This window comes from Trachypithecus francoisi, unplaced genomic scaffold (assembly GCF_009764315.1).
Source record: "Trachypithecus francoisi isolate TF-2019V2 unplaced genomic scaffold, Tfra_2.0 Lachesis_group15, whole genome shotgun sequence".
In the NCBI taxonomy this organism is placed as follows: domain Eukaryota; kingdom Metazoa; phylum Chordata; class Mammalia; order Primates; family Cercopithecidae; genus Trachypithecus; species Trachypithecus francoisi.
The window spans coordinates 89,817,749-89,836,640 of NW_022681460.1; the positions used below are offsets into that span (position 1 = coordinate 89,817,749).

Genomic DNA, 18,892 nt, shown 5'->3' on the forward strand with positions numbered 1-18,892 from the left:
GACTTACAGTTCCACATGACTGGGGAGGCCTCACAATCATGATGGAAGAGAAGGAGGAGCAAGTCATATCTTACATGGATGGCAGCAGGTAAAGGAAGAGCTTGTGCAGGGAAACTCCCCCTTATAAAACCATCAGATCTTGTGAGACTTATTCACTATCACAAGAACAGCACAGGAGAGACCTGCCCCCATGATTCAGTTACCTCCCATTGCATCTCTCCCACAACATGTGGGAATTCAAGATAAAATTTGGGTGAGAACAAAACCAAATCATTTCATTCCGCCCCTGGACCCTCCCAAATCTCATCTTCGCATTTCAAAACCAATCATGCCTTTCCAACAGTCCCCCAAAGTCTTAACTCATTTCAGCATTAACTCAGAAGTCCACAGTCCAGAGTCTCATCTGAGACAAGGCAAGTCTTTTTCACCTATGAGCCTGTAAAATCAAAAGAAAGTTAGTTACTTCCTAGATTCAATGGGTGTACAGGCTTTGGGTAAATACAGCTATTCCAAATGGGAGAAATTGGACAAAACAGAGGGGCTACAAGCCCCATGCAAGTCTGAAATCCAGTGGGATAGTCAAATTTTAAAGCTCCAAAATGATCTCCTTTGACACCATGTCTCATATCCAGGTCACACATGATACAAGAGGTGGGCTTCCGAGCCGGGCACAGTGGCTCATGCCTGTAATCCCAACACTTTGAGAGGCCGAGGCAGGCAGATCACAAGGTCAAGAGATCAAGACCATCCTGGCCAGATGGTGAAACCCCATCTCTACTAAAAATACGAAAATTAACTGGTCATGGTCGCACGTGCCTATAGTCCCAGCTGCTTGGGAGGCTGAGGCAGGAGAATTGCTTGAACCCGGGAGGCAGAGGTTGCAGTGAGCCAAGATCACGCCACTGCACTCCAGCCCTGTGACAGAGTGAGACTCCATCTCCACAAAAAAAAGAAAAAAAAAGAGGTGGGCTCCAGTGGTCCTTGAGCAGCTCCACCCCGTTAGCTTTGCAGGGTTATAGTCCCCCTCCTGACTGCTTTCACAGGCTGGTGTTGAGTGTCTGTGACTTCCAGGCCCATGGTGCAAGCTGTCAGTGGATCTACCATTCTGGGGTCTGGAGGACAGTGGCCTTCCTCTCATAGCTCCACTTAGTGGTGCCCCAGTAGGGACTCTGCATCGGGGCCCCCACCCCACATTTCCCTTCTGCACTGCCCTGCACTGCCCTAGCAAAGGTTCTCCATGAGAGCCCTGCCCCTGCAGCAAACTTCTGCCTGGGCATCCAGGTGTTTCTATACATCTCTGAAATCTATGTGGAGGTTCCCAAACCTCAATTCTTGGCTTCTGTGGCTCAGCACCACATGGAAGCTGCCAAAGTTTGGGACTTCCACCCTCTGAAGCAACAGACCGAGCTGTACTTTGGCCCCTTTGAGTCACAACTGGAGCAGCTGGAACACTGGGCACCGGGTCCCTAGACTGCACACAGCAGAGGGACCCTGGACCTGGCTCATGAAACCACTTTTTCCCCCAATAAACCTCTGGGTCTGCAATGAGAGGGGCTGCTACAAAGATCTCTGACGTGTCCTGGAGACATTTTCCCCATTGTGTTGGTGATTAACATTCAGCTCCTCGTTACTTATGCAAATTTATGCAGCCAGCTTGAATTTCTCCTCAGAAAATGGGATTTTCTTTTCTATCACGTTGTCAGGCTGCAAATTTTCCAAACTTTTATGCTCTGTTTCTGTTTTAAAACTGATTGGCTTTAACAGCACCCATGTCACCTCTTGAATGTTTAGCTGCTTAGAAATTTCTTCCACCAGATACCTTAAATCATCTTTCTCAAGTTCAAAGTTCCACAGATCTCTGGGGCAGGGGCAAAATGCCACTAATCTCTTTGCTAAAACATAACAAGAGTCACCTTCGCTCTAATTCTCAAGAAGTTCCTCATCTCTACCTGAGACCACCGCAGCCCACATTTTCCCATCGTCTTCTGAGACCTCCAAACTGTTCCAACCTCAGCCTGTTACCCAGTTCCAAAGTTGATTCCTCATTTTCAGGTATCTTTTCTGCAGCGCTCCACTCTACTGGTAGCAATTTACTGTATTAGTTTGTTTTTACACTGTTGATCAAGACATACCTGAGAGTGGGCAATTTACAAAAGAAAGAGGTTTCATGAACTTACAGTTCAACATGGCTGGGGAGATCTCACAATCATGGTGCAAGACGAGGAGGAGCAAGTCACATCTTACATGGATGGCAGCCAGCAAAGAGAGAGCTTGTTTAGGGAAACTCCCCCTTGTAAAACCATCAGATCTCATTAGACTTATTCACTACCACAAGAACAGCACAGGAGAGACCAGCCCCCATGATTCAGTTACCTCCCGTTGCATCTCTCCCACAACATGTGGGAATTCAAGATGAGACTTGGATAGGAAGACAGCCAAACCATATCACCCAGGTTTCTATGTGAGGCAGTTTGCTAAATAATGAGGTCACTAACCCAGAAGGGAACAAGGGAAAAGCACTTTAAAAGTAATATTAAGTTGAACAACTCCCTTGGCCATTACCCACCCTGAGATCAAGACTTAACTGTGCAAAGTTAAGAATTCATCAAGTACTTAATTAACAACTGTTTGACATCTTTAGGATAACAAAGCTGCCGACTGATTGGTAGGCACTTTCACAGAGACTGAGATTAATGTCTCATTTTTTTAACCCCAAAACTCCTTATTTTTGTTTATGAAGCAGAAAATTTTTAATTATTGGTAATTAAACCCCAGAAAGTTAAATATGGAAAGTTTTAGCATAAAGTATCCACAGCAGCTATGGAAAGAGAAATTAGAACAACAGAAACTATTTGTTACAATAAAGAGTTACATAAAGTTTTATTTCCTTTATTTTACTTACCATTTTACACCACAATATAAAAGCTCTCATGCATATTTTATCTTTATTAATTCTTAGTTTTATCTATATTCTTTTATAAATTCACTGGCATTTACTCCATTTCTTTTTTACAAAGCTGTTCTTTCCTAACAAAGCTGTGGCTTTGCTTTTACTTAAGAAATTATTCTGAGGGAACTAATCTAGCTTTCTCTGACATGCCCTTATATCCTGCCTCCCCGGTTGATCTCTTCCATCCTTCTATTCCTTTATAGTCTCTTTCTAGGAATACTCAAGGAAAAGAAGCTAGAGACACCAGAAACAAGTGCTTCAGAAGCAGCAAAGCAATGTTTCCCAATTTTCCTTGTAATCTACAGGTCTTTGCTATTGAGAAGGAGATGAAGGATGCAGATTTGGGAAGGGGGAACTGTTTGCTGCCTTTTTAAAGTTTTTATTGATAGATAAGAACTAAGATTACTTTTCCCCACTTATTCCAAATTTCCCTTAATTGCTTCTTAGAGGTGTAGCTATAACATTTTTCAGATCACAGAACCCAAGTTAGATCTAAAAACCTTAGCAGGACTTGAATTTGAACTATGTCTGCTGGCAGGGCTCTGTCATCATTGCCATCAGGAGCCCTGTGCTTCCTGGGTTACTTATTCCTGTTTTATAGTGCACAGCAGACCTAGTAACTTTTTATCGAAGAAGTGGGAAGATACTTGCAATTCAGAAATATGTGCATTTTGCAAGAAGATCACTGTTAAAAGAAAAGCTTTAGACAAATTTAACAGAGTTGAGCTGGGTGCAATGACTTACCCATATACTCCCAGCAACTGAGGCGGGAGGATCACTTTAGGCCAGGAATTTGAGACCAGCCTGGGCAGCATAGTGAGGTCCCATCTCTAGAAAAATTAAAAAGTTAGCTGGATGTAGTGGCACATGCCTGTGGGAAAAGCTACATGAGAGGCTGAGACAGGAGGATTGCTTGAGCCCAAGAGTTTGAGCCTACAGTGAGCTATGATTATGCAAGTTTAACAGAGTTTATTTAAGTGAAAAATGATCCATGAATCAGGTATCAGTCGGAAACAGAAGAGGTTCAGAGAGCTCCAGCATAGCAGTGTGGACCATGAACTTCTATTGGCTGATAGAGAAGTACAACAAAATATATTTGGTTGATCAGAATAGAAAGACCCTAATTAGAGGTTAGTTGTTCATCTCTACTTGATAAAGTCTCTAGTTAGAATCTGTTAGTTGGCAATTTATGATTGGTAAAGTCTCCAGTTTCATTTTATTATTTATGTTGGGCTTCATTTTGCTTACATGAGAACTCAAGGTGCTAGAGCTGCACCAGTCAAGTGGCATCCCAATTAAAATCTTATCACCACTGAATCTAAGAGTTAATCTACCATTTTAGCAAAATGACTAACTCATACAATTTCTTCAAAGTGTTTGACCATTTATTTGATCAGGAATTTCTGCAGGTTCATTTTGCTTTGATAGCTAATAAAGCCCTTTTCTCTTTTATAGCCTGAAGTCCTCAGGATGCAATTCAGGTCTAGTAAATAGCCTACCACCTACCCTATTGAAATGATGGGTAAAGCATTAATGTGAAATATAATTTTATAGGTATTTTCTTTCTTTTGAAAAATTTTTTATTGAGATAAAATTCACGTAAGATTTAAATTCACTATTTTAACAACTTAAAGTATACAGTTCAATGATTCTTAGTATATTTACAGCATTGCGAAACCATCACTATTATCTAATTTCAGAATATTTCCATCACCCCAAAAAGAAATGCAGTCTCTTTCAATTTCCCCTTACCCTTATAGCTTTTTGTGCCTGGCTTCTTTTACTAATTAGCACAACATTTTCTAGGTTTATCCATATTGAAGCATGTATCAGTACTCCATTTTTATGGCTGAATATATTTCATTTTATGGATATATCACATTTTGTTTATCCATTCATCAGTTGATGAACACTTATGTTGTTTCTGTTACACATAATAGATTTTTATTATCATATATGAGTTTTCATATGAACATATATCCTCAATTCTATTTGGAATAGAACGCTGGGTCATCTGTAAGTCGATGTTTAACTTTTGAGGAACTGCCAAGCTTTTCCATAGCAGCTACGTTATTTTACATTGCCACCAGAAATACATAGGGTTTCAAGTTCTCTTTATCCTCCCAACACTTGTTATCTTTCATTTCATTATTTATTATATCATTCTAATGAGCATGAAGTGGTATTTCATTATGACATTGATATGCATTTCCCTGATGACTAACAATGTTTAACATCTTTTCATGTATGTATTGATCATTTGTATATCTTCTTTAGAGAAATGTCTATTTATATTGTAGAGGAGGAAGAATTCTTTTCTCCTACTGCGTGCCTAGACACTCTGGCTGGGGCTGTGAACACTGGACTGACCAAAGACAAATTAAAAAGAATAAAACAAACAGAAGTTATTAGCACATGCATCATGCTTACTCATGGGAGTGCTCAGGATGAGTATCTCAGAGGCTTGATTAGAACATGGGCTTAGGTGGCATCTTAGCAAAGGAACAATAAATTTTTAGAGAAGTCACAAGACAAAGGAAAAGGACTTTGACTCTCTAAGGTGGCAAATATATGAGAAAATAATGGCAGTTCAAGGCTAGTCAAGTTTGTTAGGCATTTTGTTCTGATGCCCTTTTCAGGCTGATTCAGGTCTCAAGTTGTCTCTGGTGATAAACATTTGTCCCTGATAGAGAGGGGAGGAGAAATCTCTCTGTAAATTTATGTTCCAAATAGTGAGAAGGAAGAGAGCTTTTCTTGTATCTGCTTCTTTTCAGTTGCCTTCAGCTCAAAGTAATTATTATGCCAAAGTGTCATATTTTGGGGTGGCACATTCTGCTACCCTACAACATCCTTAGCCCATTTTATAATTGGGTTGTCTTTTTATTATGGAGTTGAAAGAGATCTTTCATATTCGGGATACTAGATGCTTATCAGATAAATGATTTGCCAGTATTTTTATCTCATTCTGTGAGTTAGCTCTTCGTTTTCTTGATAGTGTCCTTTGATGCACAAAAGTTCTTAATTTTGATAAACTCCAATTTATCTATTTTTTGCTTTTATTACTTGTGCTTTCAATGTCATATTTCTAAAAACTATTGCCTTAATCATAGGTCTTGAAATTTTTTACCTATGTTTCTTTCCAGGAGTTTTATAGTTTCACCTCTTACATTAAATCTTTGACCTCTTTTGAGCTCTTTTTTTTTATATGATAGGGGTCCAAATTTATTGTTTTGCATGTGGAAGTTCAGTTGTCTTAGAATTATTTGTTTAAAGGACTATTCTGACTGGGTACAATAGCTCATACCTGTAATCCCAGTACTTTTGAAAGCTAAGGTGTATGGATTACTTGAGCTCAGGAGTCTGAGACTAGCCTGGGCAACATAATGAGACCCTATCTCTACAAAAAATAAAATAAAATTAGCCGGGTGTGGTGGCATGCATCTGTGGTTCCACCTACTCAGGAGGCTGAATTAAGAGGATTGCTTGATCCAGGGAAGTAGAGAATCACTTGAGCCAGGGAACTAGAGGCCGCAGTGAGCTATGATCATGCCACTGTACTCCAGCCTTGGTGACAGAGCGAGATCCTGTCTAAAAAAAAGAAAAAGAAAAAAAGGAAGAGACTGTTCTTTCTTGATTAATTGATTTTGATAACCTTGTCAAAAATTAATTGACCATCTGACATATTGGGCTGGATAATTTAAGAAAGAGAAAAAAAATTATCCATAGATGTGTGAGTTTATTTCCAGACTCTTTATTTGCTTATGTTGATCTATATGTCTGTCCTTATGCGAGTACCACACTGTTTTGATTAATGTACCTTTGTTTTAAGTTTTGAAACCAGGAAGTGTGATTCCCCCAAATTTGTTCTTTTTCAAAACTGTTTTGGCTATGCTGGTTCTCTTGCATTTTTGTATAAATTTTAGGTTCAGATTATCCATTTCTCCAAAAAAAAGTGGTTGAAATTTTGATAGAGATTTCATTGAATCTGTGTAGCAATTTGCAGATTATTGCCATCTTAATATTAAGTCTTCCAACCCATGAACAAAGGGTGTCTTCCCATTTATTTAGTTCTTCTTTAATTTCTTTCAACAATGTTCTATGGTTGCAGTGTTCAAGACTCATACTTCTGTTAAATTTATTTTTTAATATTTTATTGTTGATGCTATTATAAGTAGAACTGTTTTCATAATTACATTTTTCAATTGTTCATTGCTAGTTCCACAGGAACACTGCACTGAGTTTTGTATATTGGTCTTATATCCTGCAACTTTGAAGAACATGTTTATTAGCTTTGACAGTTTTGTTGTATATGGATTCTTTAAGGATTTCTATATATAAAAAAGATTATGTCATCAATGAATAAAGATAGTTTCATTCTTTCTTTCCCACCTGGATGCCATTTCTTGCTTTTCCCTGCTAACTGCCCTGACTTAGAACTTTCAGAACCTCCTTGTCTTGTTCTTAGGTAGAAAGCTTTCAGTCATTTTTTTTCAGTCTCTAAGTATGATGTTAGCTGTGGGCTTTTTGTAGATACCCTTTATCAGGTTGAGGAATTTCCCTGCTATTTCTAGTTTGTTGAGTACTTTTTGTCATGAAAAGCTGTTGGACTTCGTCAAATGCTTTTCTACATCTATTGATATGATCATTGTTGTGATTTTCCCTTATTCGTTTTTGAGGTCTCTCTTAGGAAAGTGGCTGCAAACTCTAACCCTGCCCTGACAGGCCTCAAAAGCGGGTTGCTGTTTACAATGTGCCTTTCATGGGATACTTCTTTATTGTGGTGGAAGCCTCATGTCTAAGATGTCTCTCTCACAGGAAGCTTGTTTATACTGGCAAATACTCTTGTGGCTCTTGTCTAAACTGTGTTTTTTATTTCTACCAAGATAGCCACTCTCTAAGAGAACTTGACCTGCAAAGAAGTTAGGTGTCAGTCAAGTGAGACACAGAGGAGGCATACAATAAAACACATGAAATTACAGAATCTGTAAGTAATAAAACTTACAGATTCCAGGGAGAAGAGGACAACATGCCAAAGAGAAGTGGGGAGCCATCGAGGACACATGTGTTCAACCAGTGGGTAGGAGCAAAAGAGAGTGAGAGTGAGGGATCTGTGGTCCAAGGCCTTTATTGGGGTCTAGTATATCACCCAAGCAGATTTTCCACAGGAATTTAATTGGTAGGTTTACAGCAAGCAGGCACAAGTTCCATGGAAAGACGCTGTAACTGAGAGTTAGTTGTTGTGGCGTATCTGCAGTTAGCTCTGCAGAGTGTGGGGGACAGTGGGGTAAATCAAGTAGGTTGTATCTAGCTATCCCATAGGGAAGGTGTTGGTATGAAGCAGATATCTAGATGACCACCTTAAGGAACTGGGAGGAGGCAGAGAACTAGAAACTGTGTCAAGAGTAACTAATTTAATTGGTAGGTTTACAGCAAGCAGGCACAAGTTCCATGGAAAGACCCTGTGACTGAGAGTTAGTTGTTGTGGCGTATCTGCACAGTTAGCTCTGCAGAGTGTGGGGGACAGTGGGGTAAATCAAGTAGATTGTATCTAGCTATCCCATAGGGAAGGTGTTGGTATGAAGCAGATATCTAGATGACCACCTTAAGGAACTGGGAGGAGGCAGAGAACTAGAAACTGTGTCAAGAGTGACTAAGCCCTGCTTCTGATATGAGAAAATTAAAGGTGTATCCTAAATAGATACTGAGGTAACATAAATTATAGGAGTTAACTATAATCATGTAATTTTCTCTTTTATTCTATTAATATGGTGTATTGCATGTGTTAATTTTCATATATTAAACCAACCTTGCATTCCTGGGTAAAACCTGGTCATGGTGTATAATCTTTTAATATGCTTCTGGATCCAGTGTGCTAGCATTTTGTTGAGAATTTTTTCATCAACTTTCATAAGGAATATTGCACTGTAGTTTTCTTTTGTTTGTGATATCTTTGTCTAGCTTTGGTGTCAGGGTAATACTGGCATCAAAGAATGGTTAAAAAGTGTTACCTTTATTTTGAAAAGCTTGAGAAGAATTGATATTAATTCTTTATATATTTGGTAAATTCACCAATGAAGATATCTAGTTCTGGATTTTTCTTTGATGGAAGTTTTTTGTTGTTATTGATGTATTTTTAGAGACAGAGTCTCACTTTGTCACACAGGCTGAAGTACAGTGGTGCTATCACAACTCACTGCATTCTCAAGCTCTGGGCTAAAGCTATCCTCCCACCTCAGCCTCCCGAGTAGCTAAGACTGCAGGCACACACCACCAAAAATTAGGCCCAGCTAACTTAAAAAAATTTTTTTTGTTAAGATGGGTTCTTGCTACATTGCGCATACTGCTGTGTTGCTGATCCTAAACTCCTGGCCTCAAGTGATTCTCCTGCCTCGGCTTCCTAATATGCTGGGATTACAGGCATGAGCCACCACATCCACCTGTAAACCTTGCTTAATATAAATTGGAGCCATATAGAAAGATTAGAACAATTCTCAAATGTCTAACCCAATACCATTAGAGGATATAATGATAGGAAAAGACAAGCTTAGGGAAGTTTGACTCATTTCCAGTAAGGATGGATCTAAAAAGATAGAGAGGAAGTCCAATGTTGTGAGCAAACTGCAAGCCAGCAAGTCCAAATGACGCTGTAACAGAGAACATCAAGTCAGTAATCTTGTTTCTATCACTGGTGTGGTGCTAAAACCATTTTCCTTTTTAAATTTAAAACTGAAATTTGAGATTTTCTTTACATATCCACTCATACATATTTGACATGCATTCATTTTAAAATTCTGTCATTTTAAAACCAAATTATGCTCGGCTGGGTACAGTGGCTCATGCCTGTAATCCCAGCATTTTGGGAGGCCAAGACAGGAGGATTGCTTGAGGCCAGGAGCTTGAGACCAGCCTAGGCAGTATAGCATGACCCATCTCTACAAAAAATTTTTAAAACTTGGTCAGCCATGGCGGCATGTGCCTGTAGTCCCAGCTATTCAGGAGGCTGAGGTGGGAGAATTGCTTGAGCCCAGGAGTTCAAGGCTGCAGTGAGCTGTGATCATGCCATTGTACTCCAGCCTAGGCAATGGAGTGATACCCCATCTTTAAAATAAATAAACAATAACCAAATTGTATTGTTCTTTTTGTTTGTTTTGTGTGTTTTTATGTTATTTGTATGTGTCTGTCTGTCTGTCTGTCTGTCTGTGTAGCAAGGAGCTGTACCTCCAACCAGTTCAGTTCCTCCTGTTGCCGGGGCCCCATCGGTTGGACAACCTGGAGCAGGATTTGGAATGGTGAGTGATGACCTATGCTAAAAATTGTAATCGACATTTCTAAATTATTTGCCAAATCCCAAATTAGTAAATATTCCTACAGAATATAATTCTTCCCAAAACACAAGTTTTAAGTAAGTAAAACTTAAAAAGTTGTCATCTGCTTTAAACCTTAAGTAGTCTACACATGAAGTGATAAAATCAGTCATAAAATATGTTCTATCATCAAATTAATTTCTATAGTACATTGTTATATCATTTTTACTAGAATATTTACAAAACATAGTGTTAGCCCATCATCAAAATCAACCCTTAATTATTATACTAGGACTGTTTATTCACCAATTTTACCAGCCAATTTTAGGACCATCTTTCATAAAGAAACAAATTTTTATCTCTCCAAGAATTATGCTTAGAGAAGATGAATAAACAACAATAAAGTTTGGTTAGGATGAGGATACCATGTGGCCAACCAGGCTTATGCTACCCACCCACCTTAGCGACTCTCTCCCTCACAGTACAGCCTCACATTATCCCTAGTTAAAATTACAAATTATACTTCCTCATAGTCCTGCATTCCTCAAATATTGTCAGAAGTACATAAAAGCAATAAATGTCAGGATAGTGCCCTAATGGGTTCCACTCATGCTCTGAACCACTCTCCATTCTTCCTCCTCAGCCTCCTGCTGGGACAGGCATGCCCATGATGCCTCAGCAGCCGGTCATGTTTGCACAGCCTATGATGAGGCCGCCCTTTGGAGCTACTGCTGTACCTGGCACGCAGGTCAGTTTGTTCAATGTCCACAAACCAGCCAGTGACATTAACTAAGAAGTATAAAACATTGGTGTAGCAAACTGTTTAAAAAGTGTTTTTACCTAATGTAATCCTCATTCCTGTTGCTTCAGAAGTAAAGGGAGCATGGAAGACAGATCTGCAAAAGTGTGAGATTTGGGGGAAAAAATGATGGAAATAACTTACTGTCTAGAGATCCCTCCATTCTCTTCCTACTTAATTCAAATTGGTTCCTGAGAACATCCAGATATTCAGGGCATCCAAGGCATTTGTCCCAGAGAAGTAGGTGTTTCTGGTCTGCAGTTATAGCATGTGTTCCCACTGTTAACCAGAAAGGTTGGCAGCACAGTCCTCTAGATTGCCATGTCCGCCCAAGACTCGTGACACTAACTGCAATAAGTTTGCCAAACTGCATAGTCTGTGAGAATAGTCCCTTTTAGAATTTCCTCACTCCAGAAAAAAAGCACACATTTGTGAGTCCTCAGGGCCACCCCCACTTCAGACTAGCTGGCTACAAATTTGAGGTTTTTCCATGGCAACCCTCAGGTTGAGCAGTTTCCTAGAATGATTCACAGAACTCAGGAAAGCACTAAACTTATAAGAATTTTATTGTAGTAAAAGGATACAAATTAGATCCAGTTATAGGAAAAGATGCATAAACATCATCTGGGAAAGTTCTAAACATGAAGCTTCTTTGTCCTCAGAGGTGGGTTCTCCTCTGGGCATCATTGTGTGACAGTACACATGCAGTATCGCAAGCTCACCTGAGCTTCAGCGTCCAGCATTTATTGATGCTTCATTATGTAGGATTGGTTGGTTGAATTGTTACCCATTTTGTGGAACTCAATCTTCAATGAACCCTGTTCCTCCCTGAAGATCAGACTGGTTTCATGTGGCCCAAAGACCCAGCCCTAAAATCACATGGTTGGGCTTTCTGCCTCCACTCTGAGTCACCTTGTTAGCATAAACTGTCAGGTGTTCCTGGAGCCCACCTTGAATAACAAAGACACGTCTACCATTTGGGAAATTAGAAGGATTTAGAGGTTACCTTTCTGGGAAAAGGAAAAACCTCAGTTTAGGTAAAGCTAAATTCCTTACTACACACTGTGCTACTTCCTCTTCAAAAATACCAAAATATATTACACTTTGTTGAACTGTTTTGCTGCTAGAGGTGCTAGTCTTAGTGATGAATCATGCTTTCCTGATTCCTCTTTTAAATTGTCTGGCTGAGGTGATGTCAAACCAAAGAAGTTTTCCTCATGAGAAATTGACTTGGATGGAGTCAGGACACCAAATTACTACTTTGGTAGCAGCATGCTTTATAAACTAGACCAAATAGCTCAAATATATTTTAATGATATGAGTAAATGCTTTCAGTCCTATAATATTTTTAACTTATCAAATCAGTATTTATACTGTCTTATCTGTGGAATACCTGCTGTGAACTTTCTGAGTATACCTTAATCCCTTTTGCTTCCTTGATGCATCTCTAAATCCATGGACCTGTTCCCAAGATTTCCTTTCAGCTTCTTCTCTTTGCCCCTCAAAAGCAACAGGGACCAAGAGAAAGAATGGTGGATGTTGAAAGACAGAAATTTAGAATGTGAGAAGCCCTAGCCTTCATGGCCATTACTGGCCATAACTGGCTTCAGGAGAAATTTTCTAGTCTACCTGAAGACTAATGAACCCTGTGTAGTGTTGTTTTTGGGGCCAGTGAGGAAGGTTTTGGGTATAATGGTTGAGATTAAGTGTAACTTAGATATACTTAAATTCTGAGGGATCTCATTTATCATAAATGTTTCCTTGATGTTTGAATAGATCCATCACTATCATCTTTTTGAAAAAAAGAAATATTTCTGTTATTATGAACTTGGAGCAATGTTACTGAGATTTCTTTTAACCTTATTGGGTTTGATATACTGAAAGCTTCAGAAATAAATGAATATAATTTTATTACTTAAGGCAGTTGTTTTTCTTGTGTAATACCAATGTTAGCAACAATTTATTTACTTAATTAGAAGAATGAAAATAAAAGATAGATAGTATCATGGAAATACATTGTTTTAATCAGTAATTGAATTCTAATAAGCCAGGTAATGATACATCATATTTATGTAATTTTTAGATTATATTTCCTATATCAGAGGAGAAGCATAATTATACTAGATAATAAAATAAATGTTGAGTTGGTAGCTTCAGAAAACAAAGTAGTTTTTTTTATTACTGATGCCAGGACTATCCCAGCATTCTTTCATTGGTTGGTATCATGATATCATCATCTCACATAATTATCAATAATGGACCAATCTTTGAGTTGATCTAAGGAACTTCAAGTCTTACATTTTTCTTTTTTATATTTCTATGAAGCAGATCCAAGGTTTTTTGTTATTTGTTTGTTTGTTTGTTTGTTTGTTTGAGATAGGGTCTCACTCTGTTGCCCAGGCTGAAGTGCAGTGGTGCAATCATAGCTCACTGCAGCCTTGAACTCCCAGGCTCCAGGGATCCTCTCACCTCAGCCTCTTGAGTAGCTGGGACCACAGGTACAAGCCACTGCACCCAGCTAATTTTTGTTTTTACTTTTTGTAGAGATGAGGCCTCGCCTTGTTGCCCAGGCTGGTCTCAAACTCCTGGCCTCAAGTGATCCTCCTGCCTCAGCCTCCCAAGGTGCTGGAATTTTACAGATGTGAGTCATCACACCCAGCCCATGTCCCAGTTTTAAACATGGAAATTTGACAAATAGATAATATAATTAGTCAGTAGTTTCTGGACATAGGACCAAATCTCAAAATCCACACTTCTGCAACTCTGTTCGCTGAACTAATAAAAATATACATCACTGCCCCACAGTCCCAGCATGTTACTATAAGCATAGGAGATTAATTAGACTCAAAGTCTAGATGTCAACTATTACTCTATAGGCTACATGAGATTTTTCAAGACCTTGTATCCTGTAAAAGTCAGCTCCCAGAAGTTGTATCTGTGACACAATGAAAAAATAATTTAGATTCTGGTTAAACAGAAACAAGGCAAGTTAATAATTTGTTACTTTTGCTGCAAGTCCAATATGATTCTTTCCTATTGTATTTAATAATAAGTTTTAGCCTTCTCTGAGAGCTGAATAGATTGAATTAGGATTTAGTGGCACTCACTACTAGGAAACTATTTGGTCATGTGAAACAAACAGTCCCTTCAAACATGACTGATTTTCACTTAAAATAGTGTATATGAAATTCTAGTATATTTAGCTAATAAGTGTAAGTAATTTCTTAAATAGCTTTCTGCAAACTGTTTCCTATTTTTCCTTCAAATTCACTCTCACTATAAGAAAAGCCATTTAAATTGCTTTATTAGTTTAGAGGTACTAATGACTCAAAGTAAAAATGCTTTTGTATAGAGAAAACAGTTGTTTGTTTGTTTTACTGTTTGTTCATAATATCTTTATGTTACTAGTTTTTCACATCTTCCCTAAGTCATATCCATATTGTTCTACTGGAGTCCCCAAATTTTACTTTGGCTAAATCTGATGTCAGAGAAGTTCAAGAAAGCCAAATATCAGTTGAAGTATATTTTACCAGCCCAGAATTAAACACAACTCTGTGACTATGTAGATCAAGTAGATTTTATAAGCCTTTAACCATCTAATCTTCTGCATGTTTGTTTTCTTTGATATGTGTTCTGCCTAATGCTTCTCTCTCTCTCTCTCTCTCTCTCTCTCTCTCTCTCTCTCTCTCTCTCTCTGTCTGTCTCTCTCTCTCTCTCTCTCTCTCTCTCTCTCTCTCTCTCTCTCTCTCTCTCTCTCTCTCCTTTCTATTCCTGCTCTTTGGGGCTGGCTTTTTCCCATTAGCTTTCTCCAAGCCCTACACCTGCCACTCAGAGTCCCAAGAAACCTCCAGCAAAGGACCCATTAGCGGATCTTAACATCAAGGATTTCTTGTAAACAATTTAAGGTATCTAATATTGAGCTTTTCCTGTAGGCTTGTAATAATGAGCTGTATACAATGCTTAGCTATTTCAAGAGGTATTCATTATTTCTGCGCATTGATTAGCTGTATGTAATAGTAATAATTTATTAAAATAATTTATTAAACATATTAAAAGCTATCTTTAAGAATTTTTTAAAATCTTAATTTATGTAACTGGGAGGAAAAGTAACCTCCAAATTGTCCTTATCCTGGAAAGCACGATTAGCTTTAATAAAGCAAAAAGCTGCCCAAGCTACTTGGTAAATTAGAAAATTGCCACTTTATTACATGATGACTGGAATTTATAGAAAGTCAACATTTATACTATTGCATTTAGAAATCATCTAAGAATATATTTGACTGCATAATTGTATTTTTATTTTGTTTATCCTTCTTTTGCCCCATAAAACTTAGATTATTACTCTTAACATTTCTGCATTCAAGGCCGGGCACGGTGGCTCAAGCCCGTAATCCCAGCACTTTGGGAGGCCGAGACGGGTGGATCACGAGGTCAGGAGATAGAGACTCATCCTGGCTAACACCGTGAAACCCCGTCTCTACTAAAAAATACAAAAAACTAGCCGGGCGAGGTGGTGGGCGCCTGTAGTCCCAGCTACTCGGGAGGCTGAGGCAGGAGAATGGTGTAAACCCCGGAGGTGGAGCTTGCAGTGAGCTGAGATCCGGCCACTACACTCCAGCCTGGGCGATAGAGCGAGACTCTGTCTCAAAAAAAAAAAAAAAAATTCTGCATTCAAGCAGAATTTTAAATTTCTAATGTTCAAGTTTTAAATTTCACAAATTTCATATAATTTATGAAATGAGTCATGCTGAAGTTATGGAAGGAAACTATTGAAGGAAAAATGTTCACTATTGACCCCAGCACCTAACACAGTGGGTACGTTCTCAACAAATCCTTGCTGAATGGACGAACATAATTTACATGGTACTTTTCACATCCACTTCCTAGTAGGAGATCAATCATGTGAGATAAACTAGCCAGAAATTTTTTGTCTCCATTTCACAGCCAAAAGAACTGATCCTTGGGCATTAAGGAATTTGCCCAGTGTCCCACAAGGAAGAACTCAGTGTTTTTGGACTTCTGTCCAGTGTTGTTTTCAGTATGCAACTGCTGTGCTACATATATTTCTTAAAAACCTTCCCTAATGCCTACTAAGATTTTTGTGGATTCTTGATTTTTTTTAATATACAAGATTAATGATGTATTATTTTAAGGTATTGACATCTCAGTCAAGTAAACTCTCCTTATGCCCAACTTTTCTATTACACTTTGGATTGGCTAATGTAGACATAAGTGAGACAATGAACACTTAATAACTTTCAGGAGTGACCAAGAAAACTGCATAGAGCAGCCTGTATTCACCTCTTACTTGGTAAATGTTGCTCTAATCATATGCCTGGAACTTTGATAAGTACAGGAAACAGATATGCTTGAGACAGTCCTTACCTGAGAGAGAGAGACAGAGAGAGACAGAAACAGAGAAAGAGAGACAGAGCCAGAGCCAGACAAAGACAGACACACAGAGAAAATGACTATTTTATGAAGAGTTATCTATGCGGCTAAGCCTTAAGACCCTACAAATGTTTCCAGCAGAAATGAATGATGCATGAATTAGCCAAGGAGATGAGTGGGAAGTGGCTGAGAAAAGACATTGAGTCACCAGGGATCTCTCCGTTCTCTTCTATTCTGTCACTGGTTCAGCTGTTTAGTAAGTGACTCATTGAACACCGTAACTGAATACATGAAAAAATAATGTAAGGTCATGGCCATGCCCCCTTTTTCTTTGGCTGACCTTTTTAAAGGTTATCTGCTCTTAGATACTGAATGCTATACCAAATGCCCTGCTACTAAAATTTCTAATACATGTCTAAATTTCAAATTTTTGTTGATATAATTATTAAAATGAAATTATACCTCGAAATTTTTTTTTTAATTTCTGGCTAAATTTTAAAAATTTTAAGCTTGTTTTCAAAAGCCGTGAAACGTATGTAAATGTGAATTTGTCCATGCAGAGACCTTTTTATGTAAAAGTTGTGTGCAGAAACTGTGAAGTAAAATTGCAAGGGAGGTAAAATGTTTGAGGACTATGTAATACTCTTTTTTTCTAATTCTAATTCTTATTTTCTTTACAGCTGCAATTTTTGTGACTGAATAGGAAACTAAATGAATTTGGAGACTTCAAATAAGATTGATGCTCAGTTTCAAAGGGAGCCACCAGTACCAAACCCAATGCTTACTCATAACTTCTCTTCCAAAATGTGTAGCACAGCCGTGAAAGTGAACATTAGGAATGTGTACTACCTTAGCTGTTATCCCTACTCTCGAAATTGTAGTGTATTTGGATTATTTGTGTATTGTACGATGTAAACAATGAATGGATGTTACTGATGCCTTTAGTGCTTTTCTGGACTTCGCCTGAGGACAGATGATGCAGCTGTTGTGTGGTGAGCTATTTGGAAAGATATGTCTGTGTTTTTGAAGGTTTCAATGTACATATAACTTTTGAACAAACCCTAAACTCTTCCCATAAATTATCTTTTCTTCTGTATCTGTTACAAGCGTAGTGCGATAATATCAGCTAATAAGGAAAACACTCATAAATATACAAAACTTTTTTCAGTGTGGAGTACATTTTTCCAATCACAGGAACTTCAACTGTTGTGAGAAATGTTTATTTTTGTGGTACTGTATATGTTAAGAAATTTTATTTTAAAAAATATAAAGGTTAACGTCCATAATAAATACTTCTCTTTGAAGCTACCTTATCAAGAATGAAAAATCATATGGGAAGAATCCCCTATTTATCACTGCTATATTAAAATATATATATTTTAATTATATTTGACAGGTTTTACATCTAAATTTACCTATTTATTCATTCTTGATTAAATGCACTGAAAAGTAAAGGTTCTGTTTGTATCATGTTCATGAAAATGCAGTTAGAGAGGTACTATTCAAGTTATTCTGAAGGCACCCCAAGGTATATCTGTAATTTAAAGATATTACTGCAGATATTTTTACTTTACTGTGGGTTTTTGGTACATCTGTTAATTTAGTATTTCTTTGTGTGTTTTGTAGACTAGTGTTCTTCCATCCTTCAATTGAGCTCAAAGTAGGTTTTGTTGTAACATTGTGATTAGGATTTAAACTAATTCAGAGAATTGTGTCTTTTACTGTACATACTGTATTCTTTAAGTTTTAGTTTGTCGTCATACTGTCTGTGCTGATGGCTTGGCTTAAGATTTTGATGCACAAATGAGGTCACTGTTGATCAGTGTTGCTAGTGGCTTGGCAGCTCTTCATAAAAGCATATTGGGTTGGAAAGGTGTTTGCCTATTTTTCAAATTATTTAATAGATGTATGGTACCATTTAAAAGTGGTTGTATCTGAATTTACTGTGGGGATAACATACACTGTAATGGGGAAAAATTACCTAAAACCAATTTCAAAATGGCTTTCTTTGTATTTCAGTTTAAAAACCCAGTGCATGTATGCCCTCTGAGATGCAATAAACACCTTGAACAAAGAAATGCAAACATAACCCTTCTCTCTTTGATTATGTTTTGGGAAAAAGGTCTGTTTCAAATGACACACACAGCAGACATAATATTGAAGATTTTAAAATGCTGTTCATGCCAATAGAGTTTTGATTATTTTACAAAAAATTGAAAACAAGGAAAAAGAATTTTAACAAGTTCTCATTAAACTTGAGTCTCCATAGCTGCTGCCAAATGAGTTGAAATTCCATATTTCAAGATGTATATGTATTTTTAGGGTGAACTTTCTTTTAAAATGTGCAATTAAAGTCTTGTAATCATTTTTATGAGAATTAGCCATGAAAGTTGAAGAATAATATGACTTTAGGTAGGTTATAGTGTACTGACACACTGGCACACATGT

The 18,892-nt window shown here is 37.9% G+C and overlaps 1 protein-coding gene across 14 annotated transcripts in view; it reads left to right on the top strand.

The window, feature by feature from the left end:
• Nucleotides 1-18,528, top strand: part of SNAP91 (synaptosome associated protein 91) — a 158,907-nt gene extending 140,379 nt beyond the window's left edge. For 8 of the 14 annotated variants that reach the window (XM_033235536.1, XM_033235541.1, XM_033235535.1 and 5 more), the window contains 4 exons: nt 10,156-10,239; nt 10,898-11,002; nt 14,856-14,958; nt 17,125-18,522. In XM_033235536.1, coding sequence (XP_033091427.1) covers nt 10,156-10,239; nt 10,898-11,002; nt 14,856-14,948 — 282 coding nt within the window. In that variant the 3' untranslated portion in view covers nt 14,949-14,958; nt 17,125-18,522. Of the gene's footprint in view, nt 1-10,155; nt 10,240-10,897; nt 11,003-14,855; nt 14,959-17,124 lie in introns of all 14 variants that reach the window. The other 6 variants (XM_033235534.1, XM_033235532.1, XM_033235531.1 and 3 more) reach the window with 2 other exon arrangements.
• Nucleotides 18,529-18,892: the final 364 nt, after the last annotated feature.